The sequence below is a fragment of the Cherax quadricarinatus genome, chromosome 1, assembly GCF_038502225.1.
Source record: "Cherax quadricarinatus isolate ZL_2023a chromosome 1, ASM3850222v1, whole genome shotgun sequence".
NCBI classification, from domain to species: Eukaryota; Metazoa; Arthropoda; class Malacostraca; order Decapoda; family Parastacidae; genus Cherax; species Cherax quadricarinatus.
Window position 1 is genome coordinate 41,047,453 of NC_091292.1, and position 20,769 is coordinate 41,068,221.

A 20,769-nucleotide genomic window follows, 5' to 3' on the forward strand; every position below is an offset into this window, starting at 1 on the left:
TACCTGAATAAACTTGAGCCAGCTGAGAAAGGAAATAGTGATGGTGAAAGTATTAATAATTTTTACTTTGCAATTGCTTAATGGGCATTGTTAGGCAACAGTCTCTCTTCAAGAGGGGCTCCTTGTTGTGGTGAAGAGGCTCTTGGTCTGAGGAATTAGACCTGTCGGTCTCCTTCCTCAGACCGAACCTAATTACCCCCCAATCCCCCCTTCCCTATCCCATCCTCCCCATCCTCCCCTTTTTCCTTTCCTCCTCCTCCTCCCCACCCCTCCCTTTTGGCCTTTGGTATTTTTTCTCACAGGCGTGCTAGTTCCTAGGTAGGGGAAAGGGTACTGGGGTCCATTCCATTCCGTTGAGGTTCTTGGCGGTGGCATAGTTTGCCGTGGAATCTGGATTGCCTGGGGATGTCCCGATCCCTCTCCAGTATCCCGGAGGGTGGCTTTGGGTGTCTCTCTGGCGACGGGTGTATCTCTGGAAGCCACGTTTCGGATTCCGAGGGTGGTGGCCGAAGGAGGTACGCTTTGTAGTGGATATCCGGCTACCCTCTCCTTTGTCCACCAAGGTAGCTCGGCAGATGTGAGGTTGCTATCCCGGATTGCTGGTTTACTGGCATGATGGGTAGGGTATGGCACGGGTTCCATGCTGCATCTGCGCTTCTTGCGGTGCTGAGGTCCTCTTGGGTGCGGAGAGAGATTTCTGGCCCTTTCATTCCTCCCAGGAACTATCCCTCCCCGGTCCTCCCATTTTTTATTCTTCTTTTTTTTTTTTTTTTTTTTTTTTTTTTTTTTTTATTAAAGAAAAGTAACCTAACCATGGAAGCCCCGGGCACCTTCTTGATACCGCACCCCATTCTGACCCCGCCTCGTCTTTGGACCACTATTCGGACACTCCTCATGCCTCTGTACCTCTTGCTGGTGCCGTTTCCTCACCCGCTTCAGGTACTGAGGTCTCGACTGACTCCTTCGATTTATCTGACCTCCGCTCTTCTTTGACTATGCTTCCAGCCTCTCCCTCTACAGTATGGCAATTTTCGAATCGCCAGCCCATTCCACGGTGGACCAACTCTGGTCCCACGCCTAAACGCCAATGATAATTACCTGCTGAAGATACTTCTCCACCTTCTCGTTCTTCTCGGAAAAGATAGACACATCCTGCACTCCCTTTCCACGCTCAGTTTCAAAATGCACAATGGAATAAATTCTTCACTTTACAACCGACTTCCTCTACTGCCTATCTTTCTGACGACAGTATTGGCAAGGCACTCCTACGCCATGTTGGTAAAGATATTTCTTTTCATGCTCGTAAGAGCGGTATGCACATCACTGTACAGAATGCTACCCAAGCTCATGATCTTTCCCTTCTTTCCCATATCGACACTGTTCCTGTCACTATTGAAAAACATCATTCCCTCAATTCTTGTAGTGGTTCAGTCATTCTGCCCCATACCATAGTTCAACAAAATTTCCAGACATCTGGCAATGACATTCTTGAACAGCAGGAACTCCAAGATCTCCCAATCCTCAAGGTAGACACTTACATTCTTCCTGCCCGCAGGCGGATACGACGCCCTAGCAATGTGGCTCCATTAACTTTTGACAGCCGTGAACTCCCATCCTCAGTTTATGTAGCAGGACATCGGTTACAAGTTCGAAAGGTGATTCCTACACCGCAACGGTGTAGAAATTGCTGGCGATTTGGCCATCTAGCAAAATATTGCAGATCTACAGCCGAATGCCCAGTCTGTGGTGCCGATGACCATTCTAATACGATTTGCAATCGACCTCCCTCTTGCCTTAATTGTCATGAGGCTCACCCTTCATACTCTCGCCATTGCCAAGTCTACTTAAATGAGCGGGAAATCCGTCACCTCAGAGGCAGAAGGTCTCCCTTATGCCATGGCAGTTTCTCATCTCCACCTCCAAGGGAGACTACCTCGTGTTTCTTATTCCTGTGTTTCAAAACTTCTCCCCCACTTCTGGGGTCCCATATTCTGCAGCCTCCTCTGTGGTTACCTCTCTCATAGTCACTCCTGTATCTAATTCTTTTGCTATCCTAGGCTCAGACGTCCCTACTTCAATGCCTCAGTCTGTTCTCGCTTCTTTGTGTTCTCCCTCACAAGCCTCAGTATCGACGAGATCTCGTATGACACCTTCCAATCGTCCCTCTACTTCTCAGAAGTCAAAAAAAGGTCCTTTAACCCCTCCTTCCCTTCTTCCACCTCCTCATTTTACCTTCCGTCTCTGTACCTGATTCTTCCCCTCTCACTAGCTCTGTTACAAGTGTAGAGGTTCACCCTCCTCCTTGTACTGTACCTTCCTTCCCTGTTCCCTCCCAAGTTTCTTCCTCTTCTGCCACCTCCCAGGTTTCTGCCTCTTCTGTCACCTTCCATGCTTCTCCAGTTCCCTCCACCCTTTCGCCCACCCCCCTTACCTTGGTACAGTCCATTACAGTTCCAATCTTTACTCATCCTCCCCCTACCATCTCCAATATTGTCTCCCATACGACGTCTCTGAATTCCAAAACACTTGAAGCAATCTCTGAATATATTGCAGAGACCAAACCATCAATGAACACTGATCCACCCTATGTTCCTTCTCTCTCCTCTCCTCCATCGGCGCAACTCCTTTCTTCACAGCGCACCATTCCTTCGCTGCTTGAAAGTTTTCCACTGCCTCCGCATGTAGACTGTTCTAACCCCTCTAGTCCGTAGGAACCCTTATCTGTGGATTTCAGGTATCTTTATCATTGCCAATCATGGCCTATTTACAGTGGAATATACGCGGCCTCGGGTAATCGGGGTGAGCTTCAGATCTTACTCTCCCAGTTTTCCCCTGTTGATGTTTGCTTACAGGAACCTAAATTACACTCTGCTGTTATCTCTCCCATCTCAGGCTATAATTTATTGTATTCTTCAGATACTTTTCCTGATGGGACTTTTAATGAAAGTGCCCTTCTACGCACTGATATTCTGTACCATCAGCTATTTGTTCGTACTTCGCTGCAATACACAACAGCCCGTATCCACTTGTATAGGTGGTATACACTCTGTTCTTTATATCTCTCCTTCTCGGGCATTATCTATTCCGGATATTGCCTTTCTTGTTTCCTCATTACCACCACCGCTTCTGTTACTTGGCGATTTTAATTCCCATCATTTCCTCTGGGGGTTTCACTGTGATTCCCGTGGCATTCAGTTAGAGGCTTTTCTTGCCACCCACCCCCTCCATGTTTTAAATACAGGTACTCGCACCCATTTTGATCCTCGGACTCACTCTCTCTTGCATCGATCTCCCAGTCTGCTCTTCCTCTGCTGCATTAGACTTCACCTGGTCTGTTCTCCCGGATTTACATGACAGCTATCATTTCCCAATCATTCTTACTTCCCCCTCATATCCCACACTGGCAATTTGATCTGGCAAATTGGAACCTCTTCTCACAACTAACTGTTTTTAGTGAGGTTCCTTCTTTGTCCTCCATTGATGAGCTTTTACACCTCTTCTCGTCCTCCGTTTTAACCGCAGCTTCTCATTCTATACCCCAAACTTCGGGCAGGCATTCTCAGAAATGCGTGCCTTGGTGATCTCCAGCTTGTGCTCGTGCAGTACGTTTTAAACGCGCTGCATTGGGCAGGTACCGGTTCAATAGAACCACGGAGAGACTTCTTGATTTTAAGCAGAGGCATGCAATCGCTCGCCGTGTCATCCGTGACTCTAAATGCACTTGCTGGCGAGATTGTCTCCACCATCACCTCAGCTTCCTCCGAGTGCATTCTGGAAATAAGTACAAAAACTGAGTGGTAAATATTCTCCTGACCCGGCTCCTGTTCTGCGGGGTGCCGGTGTTGATATAGCAAACCCACTAGATGTTGTCAATGAAATTGGCAATCATCTGGTCCGTATTTCTCAAGGGCTCCATCTATGCCCCTCGTTTCTTTCCTCAAAGTCTGCCAGAGAGTTAGCACCCTTGGACTTTTCTTCTCTCAGAGAAGAACAGTATAATGTGCCTTTTACTCTTTAAGAGCTGGAGGCAACACACTCAGCTTGCCGATCATCGGCAGCTGGGCCCGACGACATTCATATTCGTATGCTACAACATTTACATCAGTCAGCCATTGCAGTCCTATTGCGCATTGCCAATCCTATTTGGTCACAAGAAGTTCTTCCACAGCTGTGGAAATCTGCCATTGTTCTCCCTTTCCGCAAACCGGGCACTATGGGACATGAAGCCTCCCACTATTGTCCCATTGCTCTTACCAGTGCAGTTTGCAAAGTGATGGAATGCTTGGTAAATAGAAGTTTAGTGTGGTATTTAGAGACGCATAACAGTCTCTCCACTCGTCAATATGGCTTTCGTAACTGACGTTCTATCATAGACCCCTTACTATGCTTGGATACGTATGTTCGTAATGCCTTTGCGAATAACCACTCAGTTATTGCCATATTTTTTGATCTTGAGAAGGCATATGACGCAACTTGGAGGAATAATATTTTGGCCCAAGCTCACTCCTTAGGCCTCCGAGGCAATCTACCATCCTTCCTTAAGAACCTTTTAACTGACAGGCATTTCCGTGTTCGGGTTAATAATGTGCTCTCCCCAGACTTTATCCAAGCTGAAGGTGTCCCCCAGGGATGTGTTCTGAGCACAACACTTTCTCCTTGCTATAAATGATTTGGCCTCTAGTCTTCCATCAAATATTTGGTCATCACTCTTTGTTGATTATTCGCTATTGCCTGCACAGGCGCTGACTGTCACCTCATTACAGTTTCTCTCCAGCATGCGGTCTACCGTGTTTCCAATTAGACCACCACACATGGGTTTAAATTTTCCAGCACTAAAACCCACCAAATTACTTTCACTAGACGCTCTGATCCTCCGATCCTCCTTTGTACCTCTGGCTCCCGTATCCCTGAATGTGATAGTCAGGTTTCTGGGCCTCCTCTTTGACCGTAGGTTATCCTGGAAACCTTACATTACCTCTCCGAAGGCAACTTGTCACAGCTGACTGAACCTTCTTAAAACCCTTGCTCGTCTTTCATGGGGAGCTGATCGTCGAACTCTCCTTTGCCTACATTCCACCCTCATTTTATCGAAACTTGATTATGATGGCCAGATCTATTCAGCGGCCTCTCCTGCTACTCTCTAGCCTTAACCCCATTCATCACCAAGGATTACGTTTATGCCTTGGTGCTTTTCGCTCTTCCCCTGTTGAGCCTCTATGCAGAAGCGAACGTTCCATCCTTATCCGATCGCCGTGATGCCCATTGCCTTCGCTACTACGTACGCTCTCATGATCTCCGCAATCCTTCCATTTATAGAATGGTCACTGATATTAGTAGACATTCTTTATTTGTTCACCGCCCCTGTTTGCTCCGTCCCTTCTCTCTTCGTCTTCATTCACTCTGGTCTTCTCTTCAATTACCACCTTTCTATGTTCATGTAGCATCTCGCTTTTCCCCACCCCCCTGGGAAGTTCCAGCTGTTCGAGTCTGTTCTTTCTCTCTTCCTTGCTCGAAAGCCCAACTGTCTACGGTTGCTTCCCGCTCTTTTTCTTGACCACTTCCACTCACTCTCATTCTCATGCCATTGCAGTGTACACAGATGGGTCTAAGTCTTCTGATGGCATAGGATTCGCAGCAGTGTTTCCAGACAGTCGTAAGAAGGCATATACTATCTTCGGCTAGTATTTTTACTGCTGAATTGTATGCCATTCTTGCAGCACTTACCCGTATTACATCTATGCCTCTGTCATCATTTGTGGTTCTCAGACTCCCATAGTGCTTTACAGGCTATACAGAAATTAGATACACCTCACCCCTTAGTCCTCCATATCCAACTTTGGCTATGCTGCATGTTTTCCAAGCATAAAGATATTGTTTTTTGTTTGGTCCCTGGTCATGTTGACGTTCAGGGCAATGAACAGGCACACACTGCTGCGTGGTCAGCAGTACATGACCTACCAGTTTCATAGAGGTATTCCATTTATGGACTATTTTCCTGCAATAGCTACCCACCTTCACAGCCGTTGGCAACAACATTGGTCTACTATGCTCGGTAACAAACTTCAATCTATTAAACCGAGTATAGGTTACTGGCCATCTTCTTGTCACCAGTGTCGAGGTTGGGAGACTACTCGCTCCCGTCTTCACATTGGCCATACTCGTCTTACTCATGGATCTCATGGAGAGGCGACCTGTTCCTCTCTGTGAGAATTGCCAGTCTCCATTATCAGTCAGCCACATTCTGTTGGACTGCCCACTTTATCAATGAGCACGCAGAATTTACCTCAGTCGTCGTCTTCGCTCCGCTGCTCTCTTTACCTTCCCTTCTCGCTGATGGAACCACCTTTCATCCAGACACTCTCATTGACTTTTTGGCAACTGACTGACTTCACAAACTCTGATACCTTCAGCCCTTTCTACCTCAATCTCTTGCTACCCTCTACCCCCGCACTATCCCCTGCCCCGCTGTTTTCTGTAACCTACTGATCATCCCTCCCCCCTTCTGCCGCCTATTGCCCTCGCTTCCTTCCCTACCCTGCAGCGCAGTATAGCCCTTGTGGCTTAGCTCTTCTTTTTGATTATAATAATAATAATAATAATAATAGGTAACAGAGACCTAGAAGTAAATAAAAAATAATCATGTAAGATTTTCTCTATTATTATTATAATCAAAAAGAAGCGCTAAGCCACAAGGGAAGATTTTCTCTAGTAAAAGGAATCATAAAAGTATCGTACACACATTCCTCTCCCATAACTTTCTTGATGGCGATCCTACCTCCTTCAACTTCTGGGATACAGCTGACTGTAGAGCACATCTCGACTGTTTACCCACTGCCTCTTCTCGTTCATGTCATGGGTTTTCTTCTCGTTCATGTCATGGGTTTCCTTCTCGTTCATGTCATGGGTTTTCTTCTCGTTCATGTCATGGGTTTTCTTCTCCTTGTTCATGTCATGGGTTTTCTTCTCCTCGTTCATGTCATGGGTTTTCTTCTCGTTCATGTCATGGATTTTCTTCTCGTTCATGTCATGGATTTTCTTCTCCTCGTTCATGTCATGGATTTTCTTCTCGTTCATGTCATGGATTTTCTTCTCGTTCATGTCATGGATTTTCTTCTCGTTTATGTCTTGGGTTTTCTTCTCGTTCATGTTATGGGTTTTCTTCTCCTCGTTCATGTCATGGGTTTTCTTCTCCTCGTTCATGTCATGGGTTTTCTTCTCGTTCATGTCATGGGTTTTCTGGGCTGCAGCATAACGACCTTTGGTCGTTATCAGGCAGTCCACTGGTGTGGTTCTTTTGGCGAGTTTTGAACGTAGTTTTTGTTCAATACCTAATTTTTACGTTCGGTGTTCTTGTATGTTTCTTATTGCCTAGAGTTCAGAGTAATTTCTAGTTTAAGCACATTCTAAATTTTAAATTTTTCTTCGGTACCTTTAAGAATTCTTTTAAGTATTGTAGTAGACTTAAGTTTCTTAACTGATGCATTCAATTCTAGTTTATAATTTTTGTGTACTTGGTTTAAATTGTTAACAATTTTATCATCGAGTTTTGTCCTGAGTGTTGCATAATCTTGTCAGGCAGTGAATAATCCAGGTCAGCGCTTGTGTTACCACTCGTTACTTTCTTATTCCAGATGACAACGGAAAGACAATGAATTGTTTGAGGTGTACGTCGTGGACTGACCCGCGATGCGCTCCTGTTCCCTTGCCTCACACTGACCCTTATTTACCTTCTCGCTTTAACGACACTGGCAAGAGACGCTGCCTTCCCTTCACAAGGTACGCAGGTGGTACATCGCTGCCTTCCCTTCACAAGGTACACAGGTGGTGCATCGCTGCCTTCCCTTCACAAGGTACGCAAGTCGTCCGTCTGGGCTCGCGACACAAACGATGTAGTTGTTGGTGTGAACTATACTGACGTCACGAAAATGAACAAGTAGATGTCAAGCGGAAGGCTACTCTGACGAGCTCACTCGACTGTTGACACACTTCCTTGGGTATTAGTGTGTCTGCTTGTGGGTCTAAAGACAGGACGTCACTTTTGAGACTATTGTGTAGACTGTGGCTCTGACACTCGTCTGGGCCATATAGTAGAGTTTGTCAACTTGCAGTTAACTGTACAACACTGCCAATCACTTCGGATTTTTTTTTTTTTTTTTTGTGTAGTAAATTTGGGTAACTTTTACAGTTTTTTTCCCTGGTGATTGTTTTTATATCCACACTAGTAGTTTATATTTTTCTTGACTTTTCTTTAATTTATTTTTAAAGACAACACTTACAAAACCTATTTAAAGCTTACCTAATCAGCTGTAATTTCAGCATATACAAATTTGTTTTAATATACATTTTATCCATATGGCGAGTGATTCTTTAAACTTGTTGAATAAAGATACATTTGCCTTGTCTTACGGCTTTATTATAAGTTAGCATCTTACTTGTCTAGAAACACAACTCCCCTCAAGGAAGGTTCCTTGACGCTGGTGAAGGCTCTTGATCTAGGGAATTAGATCTGTGCTCTAGTTTCCTGAATTAAGCCTGAATACCTTCCATGCCCTCCCCCCCACCCCCAACACAATGCGCTGTATAATAGAAACACAACTGTTGTTACACATTAACTTGTATATACGTTCTCGTTTATTAAAACTAACAAGGCAGGGATGCTGCAAGCATATTTACTCAAAATCGTTAAAACACGACTGTAAACAAACCAGGGAATGAGTGAGGGTTTGAACCCATGGCGAGTGAATCTTGAAAGTCCAGGTCATTGCATAAGCCACTGGGCCAACTGGCTACAATAAAATTACTCCAACTAGGTATATTATACAATATATCCTCTTCAAGGGGGGGGCTCCTTCGCGTGGTGAAGAGGCTCTGGGTCTGAGGAATTAGACTTGTCGGTCTCCTTCCTCAGACCGAACCTAATTACCCCCCAATATCCCCTTCCCTATCCCATCCTCCCCTTTTTCCTTTCCTCCTCCCCACCCCTCCCTTTTGCTCTTCCTCTTTTTGGCCTTTGGTATTTTTCTCACAGGCACACTAGTTCATAGGTAGGGGGAAGGGTACTGGGGCCCATCCCATACCATTGAGGTTCTTGGCAGTGGCTGTGGCGTAGTTTGCCGTGGGATCTGAATCGCCTGGGAATGTCCCGATCCCTCTCCGGTATCCCGGTATCCTGGAGAGTGGCTTTGGGTGTTTTCTGGGCGACGGGTGTATCTCTGGAAGCCACCTATCGGATTCCGGGGGTGGTGGCTGAAGGAGGTATGCTTTGAGGTGGATATTCGGCCGCCCTCTTTTGTCCACCGAGGTAGCTCGGCAGATGTGAGGTTGCTATCCTGGATTGCTGGTTTACTGGCATGAAGGGTAGGGTATGGCACGGGTTCCATGCTGCATCTACGCTACTTGCGGTGCTGAGGTCCTCTTGGGCGCGGAGGGAGATTTCTGGCCCTTTCATTCCTCCTAGGAACTATCCCTCCCTGGTCCCCCCTTTTTTTTATTCTTTTTTTTTATTTTCTTTTTTTGTTTTTAAGAAAAAAAGAAGTAACCTAACCATGGAGTCCCAGATCCATGACCCAGCTACCCCCGGGCCCCTTATTGTTACCGCACCCTGTTCTGACCTCTCCTCGTCTTTTGGCCACTCTCTGGACACTCCCAAGGCCCCTGTACCTTTTCCTGGTGCTGTTTCCTCATCCGCTTCAGGTACCGGGGCTTCCACTGACTCCTTCGATTTGTCTGACCTCCACTCTCCTTTGACTATGCTTCCTGCCTCTCTCTATGATGCGACTATTTTCGAATCGCCAGCCCGTCTCACGTCGGACCGACTCGGATCCCACTTCTAAACGCCAACAAAAATCTCCAGATGTTACTTTGTTACCTTCCCATTCTACTCGGAAAAGACAGACACGTCATGCACTCCCTCTTCACACTCGATTTCGGACCACAAAATGGACTAAATTCTTTACTTTATGACCGACTTCTACTGCCAATCTTTCTGACCATAGTATTGGCAAAGCGCTCCTACATCACGTTGGTAGAGATACTTCCTTTCATGCTCTTAAGAGTGGTACGTGCATCATCACAGTCCAGAATTCTACCCAAGCTCATGATCTTTCTCTTTTTTCACATATCGATACTATTCCTATCACTATCGAAAAACATCATTCCCTCAATTCTTGTAGTGGTACTGTTATTCTGCCCCATACCATAGTCCAACAGAATTTCCAGACATGTGGCAGTGACATTCTCGAACAGCTGGAACTCCAAGATCTCCCAATTCTCAAGGTAGACACTTACGTTCTTCCGGCCGGCAGGCGAAGACAATACCCTTGCAATGTGGCTCGTTTATCTTTTGACAGCCATGAACTCCCATCCTCTGTTTATGTAGCAGGATATCGGTTACAAGTTCAGAAGGTGATCCCTACACCACAACAGTTTAGGAATTGCTGGCGATTTGGCCACCCTGCAAAATATTGCAGATCTATAGCTGAATGCCCAGTCTGTGGTGCCAATGACCATTCTAATACATCTTGCAGTCGACCTCCCTCTTGCCTTAATTGTCATGAGGCTCACCCTTCTTACTCTCACCGTTGCCAGGCCTACTTAAATGAGCGGGAAATTCGTTGCCTCAGAGGCAGAAGGTCTCCCTTATGCTATGGCAGTTTCTCATCTCCACCTCCAAGGAGACTACCCGGTGTTTCTTATTCTCGTGTTTCAAAACGTCCCCCCACTTCTGGGGTCCCATCTTCTGCAGCCTCCTCTGCGGTTGCCAGTCCCATAGTCACTCCTGTATATAATTCTTTTGCTGTCCTGGGCTCAGACGTCCCTGCTTCAACACCTCAGTCTGTCCTCACTTCTTCGTGTTCTCCCTCACAAACCCCGGTATCGACAAGACCTCATACGACACCACCTCCCAATCGTCCCTCTACTTCTCAGAGGTCCAACAAATCTCCTTTAATCCCTCCTTCCCTTCATCCACCTCCACATTTTACATTCCCGGTCTCTGAACCTAGGTCTTCCCCTTTCACTGGCTCTGTTACAAGTGTGGAGGTTCATCCTCCTCCTCGTACTGTGCCTTCCTCCCCTGTTCCCTCCCAAGTTTCTTCCTCTTCTGCTACCTCCCGTGTTTCTGCCTCTTCTGTCCCCTCCCACACTTCTCCAGTTTCCTCCACCCTTTCGGCCCCCCCTCCTACCTAGGTATAGTCCATTACAGCTCCGAACTTTACTCAAACTCCTCCCCTTTTCGTCTGCAGAATTGTCTCCCATACGATGTCTCTGAACTCCGAAACACTTGAAGCAATCTCTGAATATATTGCAGAGACCAAACCATCAATGGACACTGATCCACCCTCTGTTCCTTCTCTTTCCTCTTCTCCATCTGCACAACTCCTTTCTTCACAACGCATCATTCCTTCGCTACTTGAATGTTTTCCTTTGCCACAGCATGTTGACTTTTCTAACCCTTCTAGTCCATAGGTACCCTTGCCTGTGGATTTCAGGTATCTTTATCGTTGCCAATCATGGCCTATTTAGTGGAATATTCGCGGCCTCAGGGGTAATCAGGGTGAGCTTCAGATGTTGCTCTCCCAGTTTTCCCCTGTTGGTGTTTGCTTACAGGAACCAAAATTACACTCTGCCATTATCTATCCCATCTCAGGCTATAATTTATTGTATTCTTCAGATCCTTTTCCTGATGGGACCTTTAATGAAAGTGCCCTTCTACGCACTGATATTCCGTACCATCAGCTATTTGTTCATACTTAGCTACATTACACAGCAGCCCATATCCAATTGCATAGGTGGTATACACTGTTCTTTGTATCTCTCTCGTTCTCGGGCATTATCTATCCCTGATATTACCTTTCATATTTCGTCATTACCGCCACCACTTATGTTACTTGGCGATTTCAATGTCCATCATTTCCTCTGGGGGGGTCTCACTGTGATTCCCGTGGCATTCAGTTAGAGGCTTTTCTTGCTACCCACCCCCTCCATGTTTTAAATACAGGTACTCGCAACCATTTTGATCCTCGGACTCGTACTCTCTCTTGCATCGATCTCTGTCTGCTCTTCCTCCGCCGCATTAGACTTTACCTGGTTTGTTCTCCCGGATTTGCATGACAGTGATCATTTCCCAATCATTCTTACTTCCCCTTCATATTCACTACCCTTTTGTAATCCACGCTGGCAATTTGATCAGGCAAATTGGAACCTTTTCTCACAACTAACTGTCCTCCATTGATGAGCTGTTACACCTCTTCTCGTCCTCCGTTTTAACCACAACTTCTAATTCTATACCCCAAACTTCGGGCAGGCATTCTCAGAAATGCGTGCCTTGGTGGTCTCCTGCTTGTGCTCGTGCAGTACGTTTGAAACGCGCTGCGTGGGGCAGGTACCGGTACAATATAACCATGGAGAGTTGTTGATTTTAAGCAGAAGCGAGCGATCGCTCGCCGTGTCATCAGTGACACTAAATGCACTTACTGGCTAGATTGTCTCCACCATCACCTCTGCTTTCTCTCTGAGTGCAGTCTGGGAAAAAAGTGCGAAAACTGAGTGGTAAATATTCTTCTGACCCGGCTCTTGTTCTGCGGGTTGCTGGTGTTGATATAGCAAACCCACTAGATGTTGCCAATGAAATTGGCAATCATCTGGTCCGTATTTCTCTGGGGCTCCATCTGTGCCCCTCATTTCTTTCCTCAAAGTCTGCCAAAGTGTTAGCACCCTTGGACTTTTCTTCTCTCAGAGAAGAACAGTATAATGTGCCTTTTACACTTCAGGAACGGGAGGCAACACTCTCAGCTTGCCGATCATCGGCAGCTGGGACCGACGACATTCATATTCGTATGCTACAACATTTACATCAGTCGGCCCTTGCAGTCCTATTACGCCTTTTCAATCTTATTTGGTCAAAAGTTCTTCCACAGCTGTGGAAATTTGCTATTCTCCCACTATCGTCCCATTGCTCTTACCAGTGCAGTTTGCAAAGTGATGGAACGCCTGGTAAATAGACGTTTAGTGTGGTATTTACAGACACACACAGCAGTCTATCCACTCGTCAATATGGCCTTCGTAAGGGCCGTTCTACCATAGACCTCTTACTACGCTTGGATACGTATGCTCGTAATGCCTTTGCGAATAACCACTCGGTTATTGCCATATTTTTTTTTACCTTGAGAAGGCATATGACACAACTTGGAGGTATAATATTTTGGCCCAAGCCCACTCTTTAGGCCTTCGAGGCAATCTACCTTAAGAACTTTTCAACTGACAGACATTTCCATGTTCGGGTTAATAATGTGCTCTCCCCGGATTTTATCCAAGCTGAAGGTGTCCCCCAGGGATGTGTTCTGAGCACAACACTTTTTCTCCTTGCTATAAATGATTTGGCCTCTAGTCTTCCATCTAATATTTGGTCATATCACTGTTGATGATTTCGCTATTGCCTGTGCAGGTGCTGACTGTCACCTCATTACTTTCTCTCCAGCATGCGGTCGACCGTGTTTCCAATTGGGCCACCACACATGGGTTTAAATTTTCCAGTACCAAAACTCGCCAAATTACTTTCACTAGACAGTCATCTCCGATCCTCCTTTGTACCTCTATGGCACCCGTATCCCAGAACGTGATACGGTCAGGTTTCTAGGCCTCCTCTTTGACCAAAGGCTATCCTGGAAACCAAACATTACCTCTCTGAAGGCAACTTGTCACAGCCGGCTGAACCTTCTTAAAACCCTTGCTCATCTTTCATGGGGAGCTGATCATCAAACTCTTTTTTGCCTACATTCCTCCCTCATTTTATCGAAACTTGACTATGGTGACCAGATCTATTCAGCTGCCTCTCCTGCTACTCTATCTAGCCTCAACCCTATTCATCACCAAGGATTACGTTTATGCCTTGGTGCTTTTCGCTCTTCCCCTGTTGAGAGTCTCTTTGCAGAAGCGAACGTTCCATCCTTATCCGATCTCCGTGATGCCCATTGCCTTTGCTACTATGTACACTCTCATGATCTCCGCAATCCTTCCATTTATAGAGTGGTCACTGATATTAGTAGACATTCTTTATTTGTTCACCGCCCGTTTGCTCCGTCCCTTCTCTCTTCTACATCCGCTCTTGTCTTCTCTTTAATTTCCACCTTTCTATGTTCATGTAGCATGTCACTTTTCCCTTCCCCCCTGGGAAGTTCCAGCTTTTCGAGTCTGTTCTTTCTCGCTCCCTTGCTCGAAAGCCCAACTGTCTATGATAGCTTCTCACTCTTTTTCTTGACCACTTCCACACTCATTCTCATGCCATTGCAGTGTACACAGATGGCTCTAAGTCTTCTGACGGCGTAGGATTTGCAGCAGTGTTTCCGGAGAGCGTCATGCGAGGGCATTTACTATCTTCGGCTAGTGTCTTTACTGCTGAATTGTATGCCATTCTTGCAGCACTTATCCGAATTGCATCTATGCCTGTGTCATCATTTGTGGTTGTCTCAGACTCCCTTAGTGCTTTACAGGCTATACAGAAATTTTATACACCTCACCCTCTTAGTCCTCCATATCCAACTTGGCTACGCTGCATCTCTACCAAGCATAAAGATATTGTTTTTTGTTGGGTCCCTCGTCATGTTGAAGTACAGAGCAATGAACAGGCAACACTGCTGCGTGGTCAGCAGTACATGACCTACGAGTTTCATAGAGGTATTCCATTTACGGCCTATTTTGCTGCAATAGCTACCCACCTTCACACCCGTTGGCAACAACGTTGGTCTGCTCTACTCGGTAACAAACTTCAATCTATTAAACCAAGTATAGGTTACTGGCCGTCTTCTTGTCACATGTGCCGAGGTTGGGAGACTACTCTCTCCCGTCTCCACATTGGCCATTCTCGTCTTACTCGTGGATATCTCATGTACAGGCGCCCTGCTCCTCTGTGAGAATTGTCAGGTTCCCTTATCGGTCAGCCACATTCTGTTAGACTGCCCACTTTATCAACGAGCACGCAGAATTTACCTCCAACGTCGTCTTCGCTCCGCTGCTCTCTTTACCTTCCCTTCCTGCTGATGGACCCACCTTTCATCTGGACTCTGACTTTTTGACAACAACTGACTGACTTCACAAACTCTGATACCTTCAGCCCTTTCTACTTCGATCTCTTGCTACCCTCTACCCCCGCACTGTCCCCTGCCCCCGCTGTTTTCTGTAACCTACTGATCGCCCCTCGCCCCTTCTGCCGCCCAATACCCTCTCTTCCTTTCCTACCCTGCAGCGCTGCATAGCCCTTGTTGCTTAGCGTTTCTTTTTGATTATATTAATAATAATAATATACAATATGTGGAGTTAACTTTGTGACCACGCCAGTGACTCTGGCGGACTCTACCATAACGTGTGTGTGTATTTTGGAATTCTGATTGCCTGTTAATTGGATTTTTATTGTGCATTTTTTTGGTGTGTTCATCTTGAATCATGTGGGATATTGTATTTTGTAAAGCAGGATCTATTGGACGTCTAGCGAGGCCCAGCCCCCACACATTTAAGCTCGAGGGACTGACCAGCGAGGCCCAGCCCCCACACATTTAAGCTCGAGGGACTGACCAGCGAGGCCCAGCCCCCCACATTTAAGCTCGAGGGATTGACTGACCATCCAGACAAAAAAAGAGCATGTAAACAAAAACACATGAAAATTAGAAAATCTGAATATTTTTTCAGATTAAATATTTATTTTTGTTACCGCTTGCCAAGGCAATGGTGAATGAAATGCTGATTCTGTGAAATGTCAGATGAAGTTGAAGACGAGGAGACCATTTCAATGTTTTTCCTCTAAGGAACGTGTCATTATTAATCTCAAATGCGCATTGCCTATGCATATTAGCAAGAATACTTAATTTTGAAAAAAATAAATTTCAATACATAATTCCTTTAATGTCTTAAATTTAATGTTCGTTGAGTGTACTGGCTTGGCGGCCTTATTATGGAGTTCATTTTACACTGCTGTGATCTCTAAATGTTCAGCTGCACAAATAAATCTTCTACTCACAATTGAACTGCCAAATTAATTTTTTTTAAGTGTACAAATTAGTCGATAAAAAAAAATACTGCTTGTAAAACTCGAAATAAATCAATAATTCTGAAGTTCTCGTGTTCATTAGACAAGTTATTTCTTGGCCAGCCAGATAAGTTCCTTATTTTATTCTTTGAACTTCACTTCTAAAATGTAGCCATAATAAACTCGCTGTGCTCTTGGCAGCTCTTAACTGGCTCAGCTCTCAAGGTAATGATCGAAATTCATGAAGTAAATAACAGGTGAATAAACAAGTTTAATAAACAGCAATTAACGAAGTTAAATAGTTTGACAGTATTTATGAATACTGATTTTTCATATTTTGAGTGATTTTAATTTGAAGTAAATCTTAAATTTTTGTAATAGAGCAAAGGTCTATTTAACAGAAATGGCTCATTGATGATCAGACTTCTATACTTCTACACTTATTGTGAGTGAAAATGCTTGAACGAAATTTCAGTATAGGCCTGATGGTGCTAGGGCACATCCCTCTTAGGAAGGTTCGTTGATGCTGGTGAGGGGCTCTTGATCCCAGCCTGGGAATAGTCTGAATGCCTTTCATTTCCCCCAGCAGCTGTGCAACCCCTACGGTTTTAACTCTCCCCCATGAATGTAATAAAATTGCCAGGATTTTTTTTTTTCTGAAATTTCAAGCATGAATTAATACATTCCTAACTGCTCAAATTATTGCAGAAGTTGATACATTGCTGTATCAAAACCACAACTATTTCCTAGATACTTTTTACAGAAGCGTTGCAGAGGTGCAGGTTAACAAGATGGGCAAGAGTGTGTTAGAACAAGTCAACATGAACACAGCCTACCTAGACTTGTCCCAAGTATGTAATGTTCTTTGTCAAGAGTACTAGTCATTGATATATATTTTTCCCTTTTGTTAATCTGTGCTATATGTCAAGAAATCTTGTTAATAATAAGATTCCAGACATATTATTTAAATATTCTTAGTTTGCTTGCATCAGAGAAGACAGATTTAAGACATAAATCTGTGTTCCTGTTAGCCCCCATTTTGGGGGCCTAGTTCCTAGGCTTCTACAAATCCATTTGCTTTTGCGATTTCATTTTCAGGATGGATAGCTGCTTCACAATAAATTAGCCGCTTCGGAGGCAAAATAAAAGATTCCGTAATAGCAGTTAATTGTAAAAGGAAATATATACTGTACGTGAAATCTGAGTTCGCCATATCTCATAAGCGACATAACTTGACCAGCACGACTACTAGTATGATACTGCTAGCATTCACATGCTAGATATTATATGGTATGTTAGTATGCCATAGACATAAAATGTAACAATCAAATTACACGGGGCTCTTAGGTGCTGGCTTCAGCAGTCAAACTTAAGAACTCGGTGCCTATGATACAACGTGATGGGTTTGTGACGTTCTTTCCAGACTCCAGACTGGGATCACGCTGTTGCACCACAGGCGGTGCCATGCAGATGTCTCCTTCATTGGTGGGTTTGAGGGGTATTTGCATTACTTGGTCAGGAAGATGTAACGGTTATAATCATAACCATAATTTTTCCACGAGGTGGACCGATGAGCCAGCGAAAAGCCTCGGTCAGATTACTTAAAGCTCCAGCGGCGTGTCATCATATGACTTAGACCCGCGTCAGGAAAGACTTGTCCTGTTTCCTGACAAATATTACCTAACTTATTCTTAGAGGTCAACTTGCTCCTTCCTCCAGCCTGTCTTAAATAGTAGGGATTTTCTCTGTTTAATTTTGCCTTAGTTGTATTGGAGTGGTTACCACCTTCTGTACTTGTGCTCCTGCCGATCAATGCTAAGTGATCTACATCACCTTAAGGGGATTGGGTTGTCAGGTGGCTCTTCAAGTGGACTACCTGGAGGCTCACTGGATTTAGTCTGTTGGCCGTCTGGTTGCCGCAGTACTACCTGAGGTTACTTTTAGTTCAAACGGTTGATTGATGGTGTGAAACTCTGCATTCATTTCCGCCTCGACCGTTCTTAGCTGAATGCTGTTGGTGCCTCCGTCACTGTCTAAATAGGAAGGAACTGGGGTTCGCAAAGCCTTGCTCTGCTTGTTAGTGGTGAGAGATGTCAGATATGCGCCTTGGATATAAAGGATGGTTCCTGAAACACCATTTGCGCTGCTTGTGCTGAGTGAATAGACTATTGGTGGGGCAATGATCCTTATTAAATACCCACCCAGTGGTCTTTCCTTTTTATTTTTCACTTTTGCTCTGTTTTTCATGTAAAAAGTCGTCACTCCATAACTCCCCTGGACATGTAGGGAAGACTACTGATGAAACTTGCAGACTAGGTCTGTGGCATCTACCCAGAGCCAGACTGTTGGCCCTTGTCCTGGCACCACCCCCATTTCGGATTATTTGTGTATTATTCCGGTCACTGTATTGTGCCTTTGTATTTTGTAGGGTAGTGTAGGGGTTGTAGCCTTCCAGCATAACTAATTGCTTTTAGTTTTATGTATACTGACTGACTTTGCTGAGGTGTACATTGCCCACTTCCCAAAAATGACCCCCACAGATCTGTGGAGGTGACATTGTATAAGTTTACCTAAAGACTGTAACAACATTCACTTGCAGATCTACGGCAGCAACAAGTGCAGGGGCGACGAACTTCGTCTGCATTCTGGTGGTATGCTTAAGAGTAGTTATTCAAGTAGGCTGACTCTCAGGCCAGCAAATCAGTTTCCTGACTGCCGATCTGAAAATGGCATGTGCTTCTTCTCTGGCGATGACAGGTTAGTTCTAGCCTGTCTTACAGTTAAGTATTACCTATTTATATTGTTCACAAAGTGTTTCGTGTCTACTGCAGTCTTCACGGGTTCTATACCACGACTGCAGCTGCTGGTAAAAGTAGGGAACTAATGTGCAGTGAGCATGGAGAACTCGCAGGTCATCAAAAATGCTCAGTGTCAACGAGTGAGGGAAAATTGGGGCGAGCCACGATACAGAGAATATGGCAAGTTAGTGTGAAGCTGACTGCCCGTGAAAGTACGTACCCCTTGTATGTACATAGATTTGGCAAACTTACCCATAGCCACCTGTTTGCAAGATCTGGTCTCTTCTGTGTGGCTTGTGAGGTGCCACTGACTGTGCGGCTTTTGACGTGCCACTGACTGTGCGGCTTTTGACGTGCCAATGACTGTGCATCATATTTTAAGTTTGCTCTCGGTTTAGGCCTTTCCTCTTGGTTTCCTAAAAGTGCCTTTGGGGAATCTTTTTGACATAAATATATTTATGGATTTTAAATTGTTGCTGGTGACTTAAACTTGCTAGTGTAGAAATTACTTTTTGATCATTTTTTTTATTTGTTGAGGGGTGTGTATGAAGGGGGAGGGGGGGTAGTAGAAAGCAAATTTCTTCTGTTGCTAAGAGTGCTGAGTGACGTTCACGGTCAAAATATTAGTTACTACTACCTTCCAGGGTCGGAACCTCGATTGCCACCTAATAGAAGTACTGAACAAGTTCAGTTAGGTAATCAAAATTGCTACACACACTGTTCTAAATCTCCAGATGGTGTAAGGTATATAGATGTTTTTCCAGATAGACTTGATTAGCATTTTCATAGCAAAATTAAGGTTCTTCCCGCTTTCATACCCATGGCAACCGTGCTTGCCTATACCATACAATCTGTTAATCATGAGGTTCCAATTTACCAATAAGATTTTTTTTTCAGTATTTCCTTTATAAAACTGTTGGCAACATTGGTCTGAATTAGTGCACAGCCAATTATTTTTCTATCAAACCATTTTCCTTCTGGCTGGCTATCATTCTACCAATGTAAGGTTAGGGATAAAATACTCTGGCATGATTACCAATCTAACAGACTTGCTCTGGGGCGCCACATGACGAGATTTGTGCCACCTCTGCTAGGACCGCCACCTCTGCTAGGACCGCCACCTCTGCTAGGACTGTCAGGTCACTCAACTAGTGTCCTCAATGACTTACCTTTCAGGTACAAGCTAGAAAACAGGTTTTTGTGTCAGTCCATAATTGGGTTACTTCCCATCTAACACAAAATTCTGAACTGGGCACTTGTAACTTTAACATTGACACCATATGAAGAAATAGCCAGCACCTTTGTGAAGACTGCCAGGTCGCCAAATTTTAATGTCCTATCAGAATTCACTTCCGATAAATACGACGCTCTAACACTGAATCTGCTCGACCTCCTCCTCCTCGAAAGTGTCTCCTTTATCCAAGATTCACTCTTTAACAGATTAGCTTATTGCCCCGGAGCGCTAGTTTACTGGCGTGAAGGATAGGGTATGGCAGGGGTTACACGTTGCATATGCACTGCTGGGGGTATCGAGGTCCTCTCGGTTAAAAAGGGAACTTAGGGCCCTTTCATGTCTTCTAGTAACTGTCCCTCAGCTGCCCCTCTTCCTTTTTTTTTCTTTCCTTTCTTTTTTCCTTGTAATAATTAGTACCACTATCATAGTCTTCGTTCCGTAACCCCCCCCCTCCTCCTCCTCCCAGGCTCCATTTTGTTACCGCATCCTGTTCTGACCTGGCTTCGTTATTGGAACATTCTCCAGACTTTTCTCATACCACTGTACCCTCTGCTGGCGAGGCTTCGTCACCTGCGACACCACATGAAGATTTTCTGCTGTCTGGTCTCTTGACAGCAATATACGCTATTCCAGTTTGAACAGTTTTAGCAGATAATTACTCAGGTTAGTCATATTTAGGACCTGTCATCGTCCATAAATATAACGCAGAATCTAAACAA

General features: G+C 44.9%; 1 protein-coding gene across 1 annotated transcript in view; it reads left to right on the forward strand.

Moving 5' to 3' along the window:
- Positions 1–20,769, forward strand: part of LOC128690512 (salivary peroxidase/catechol oxidase-like) — a 210,570-nt gene that overhangs the window by 92,690 nt on the left and 97,111 nt on the right. The window contains exons 6-8 of the mRNA XM_070081961.1: positions 7,632–7,776; positions 16,782–16,869; positions 18,618–18,775. Of these exons, the coding sequence (XP_069938062.1) occupies positions 7,632–7,776; positions 16,782–16,869; positions 18,618–18,775 (391 nt within the window). The remainder of the gene's footprint in view (positions 1–7,631; positions 7,777–16,781; positions 16,870–18,617; positions 18,776–20,769) is intronic.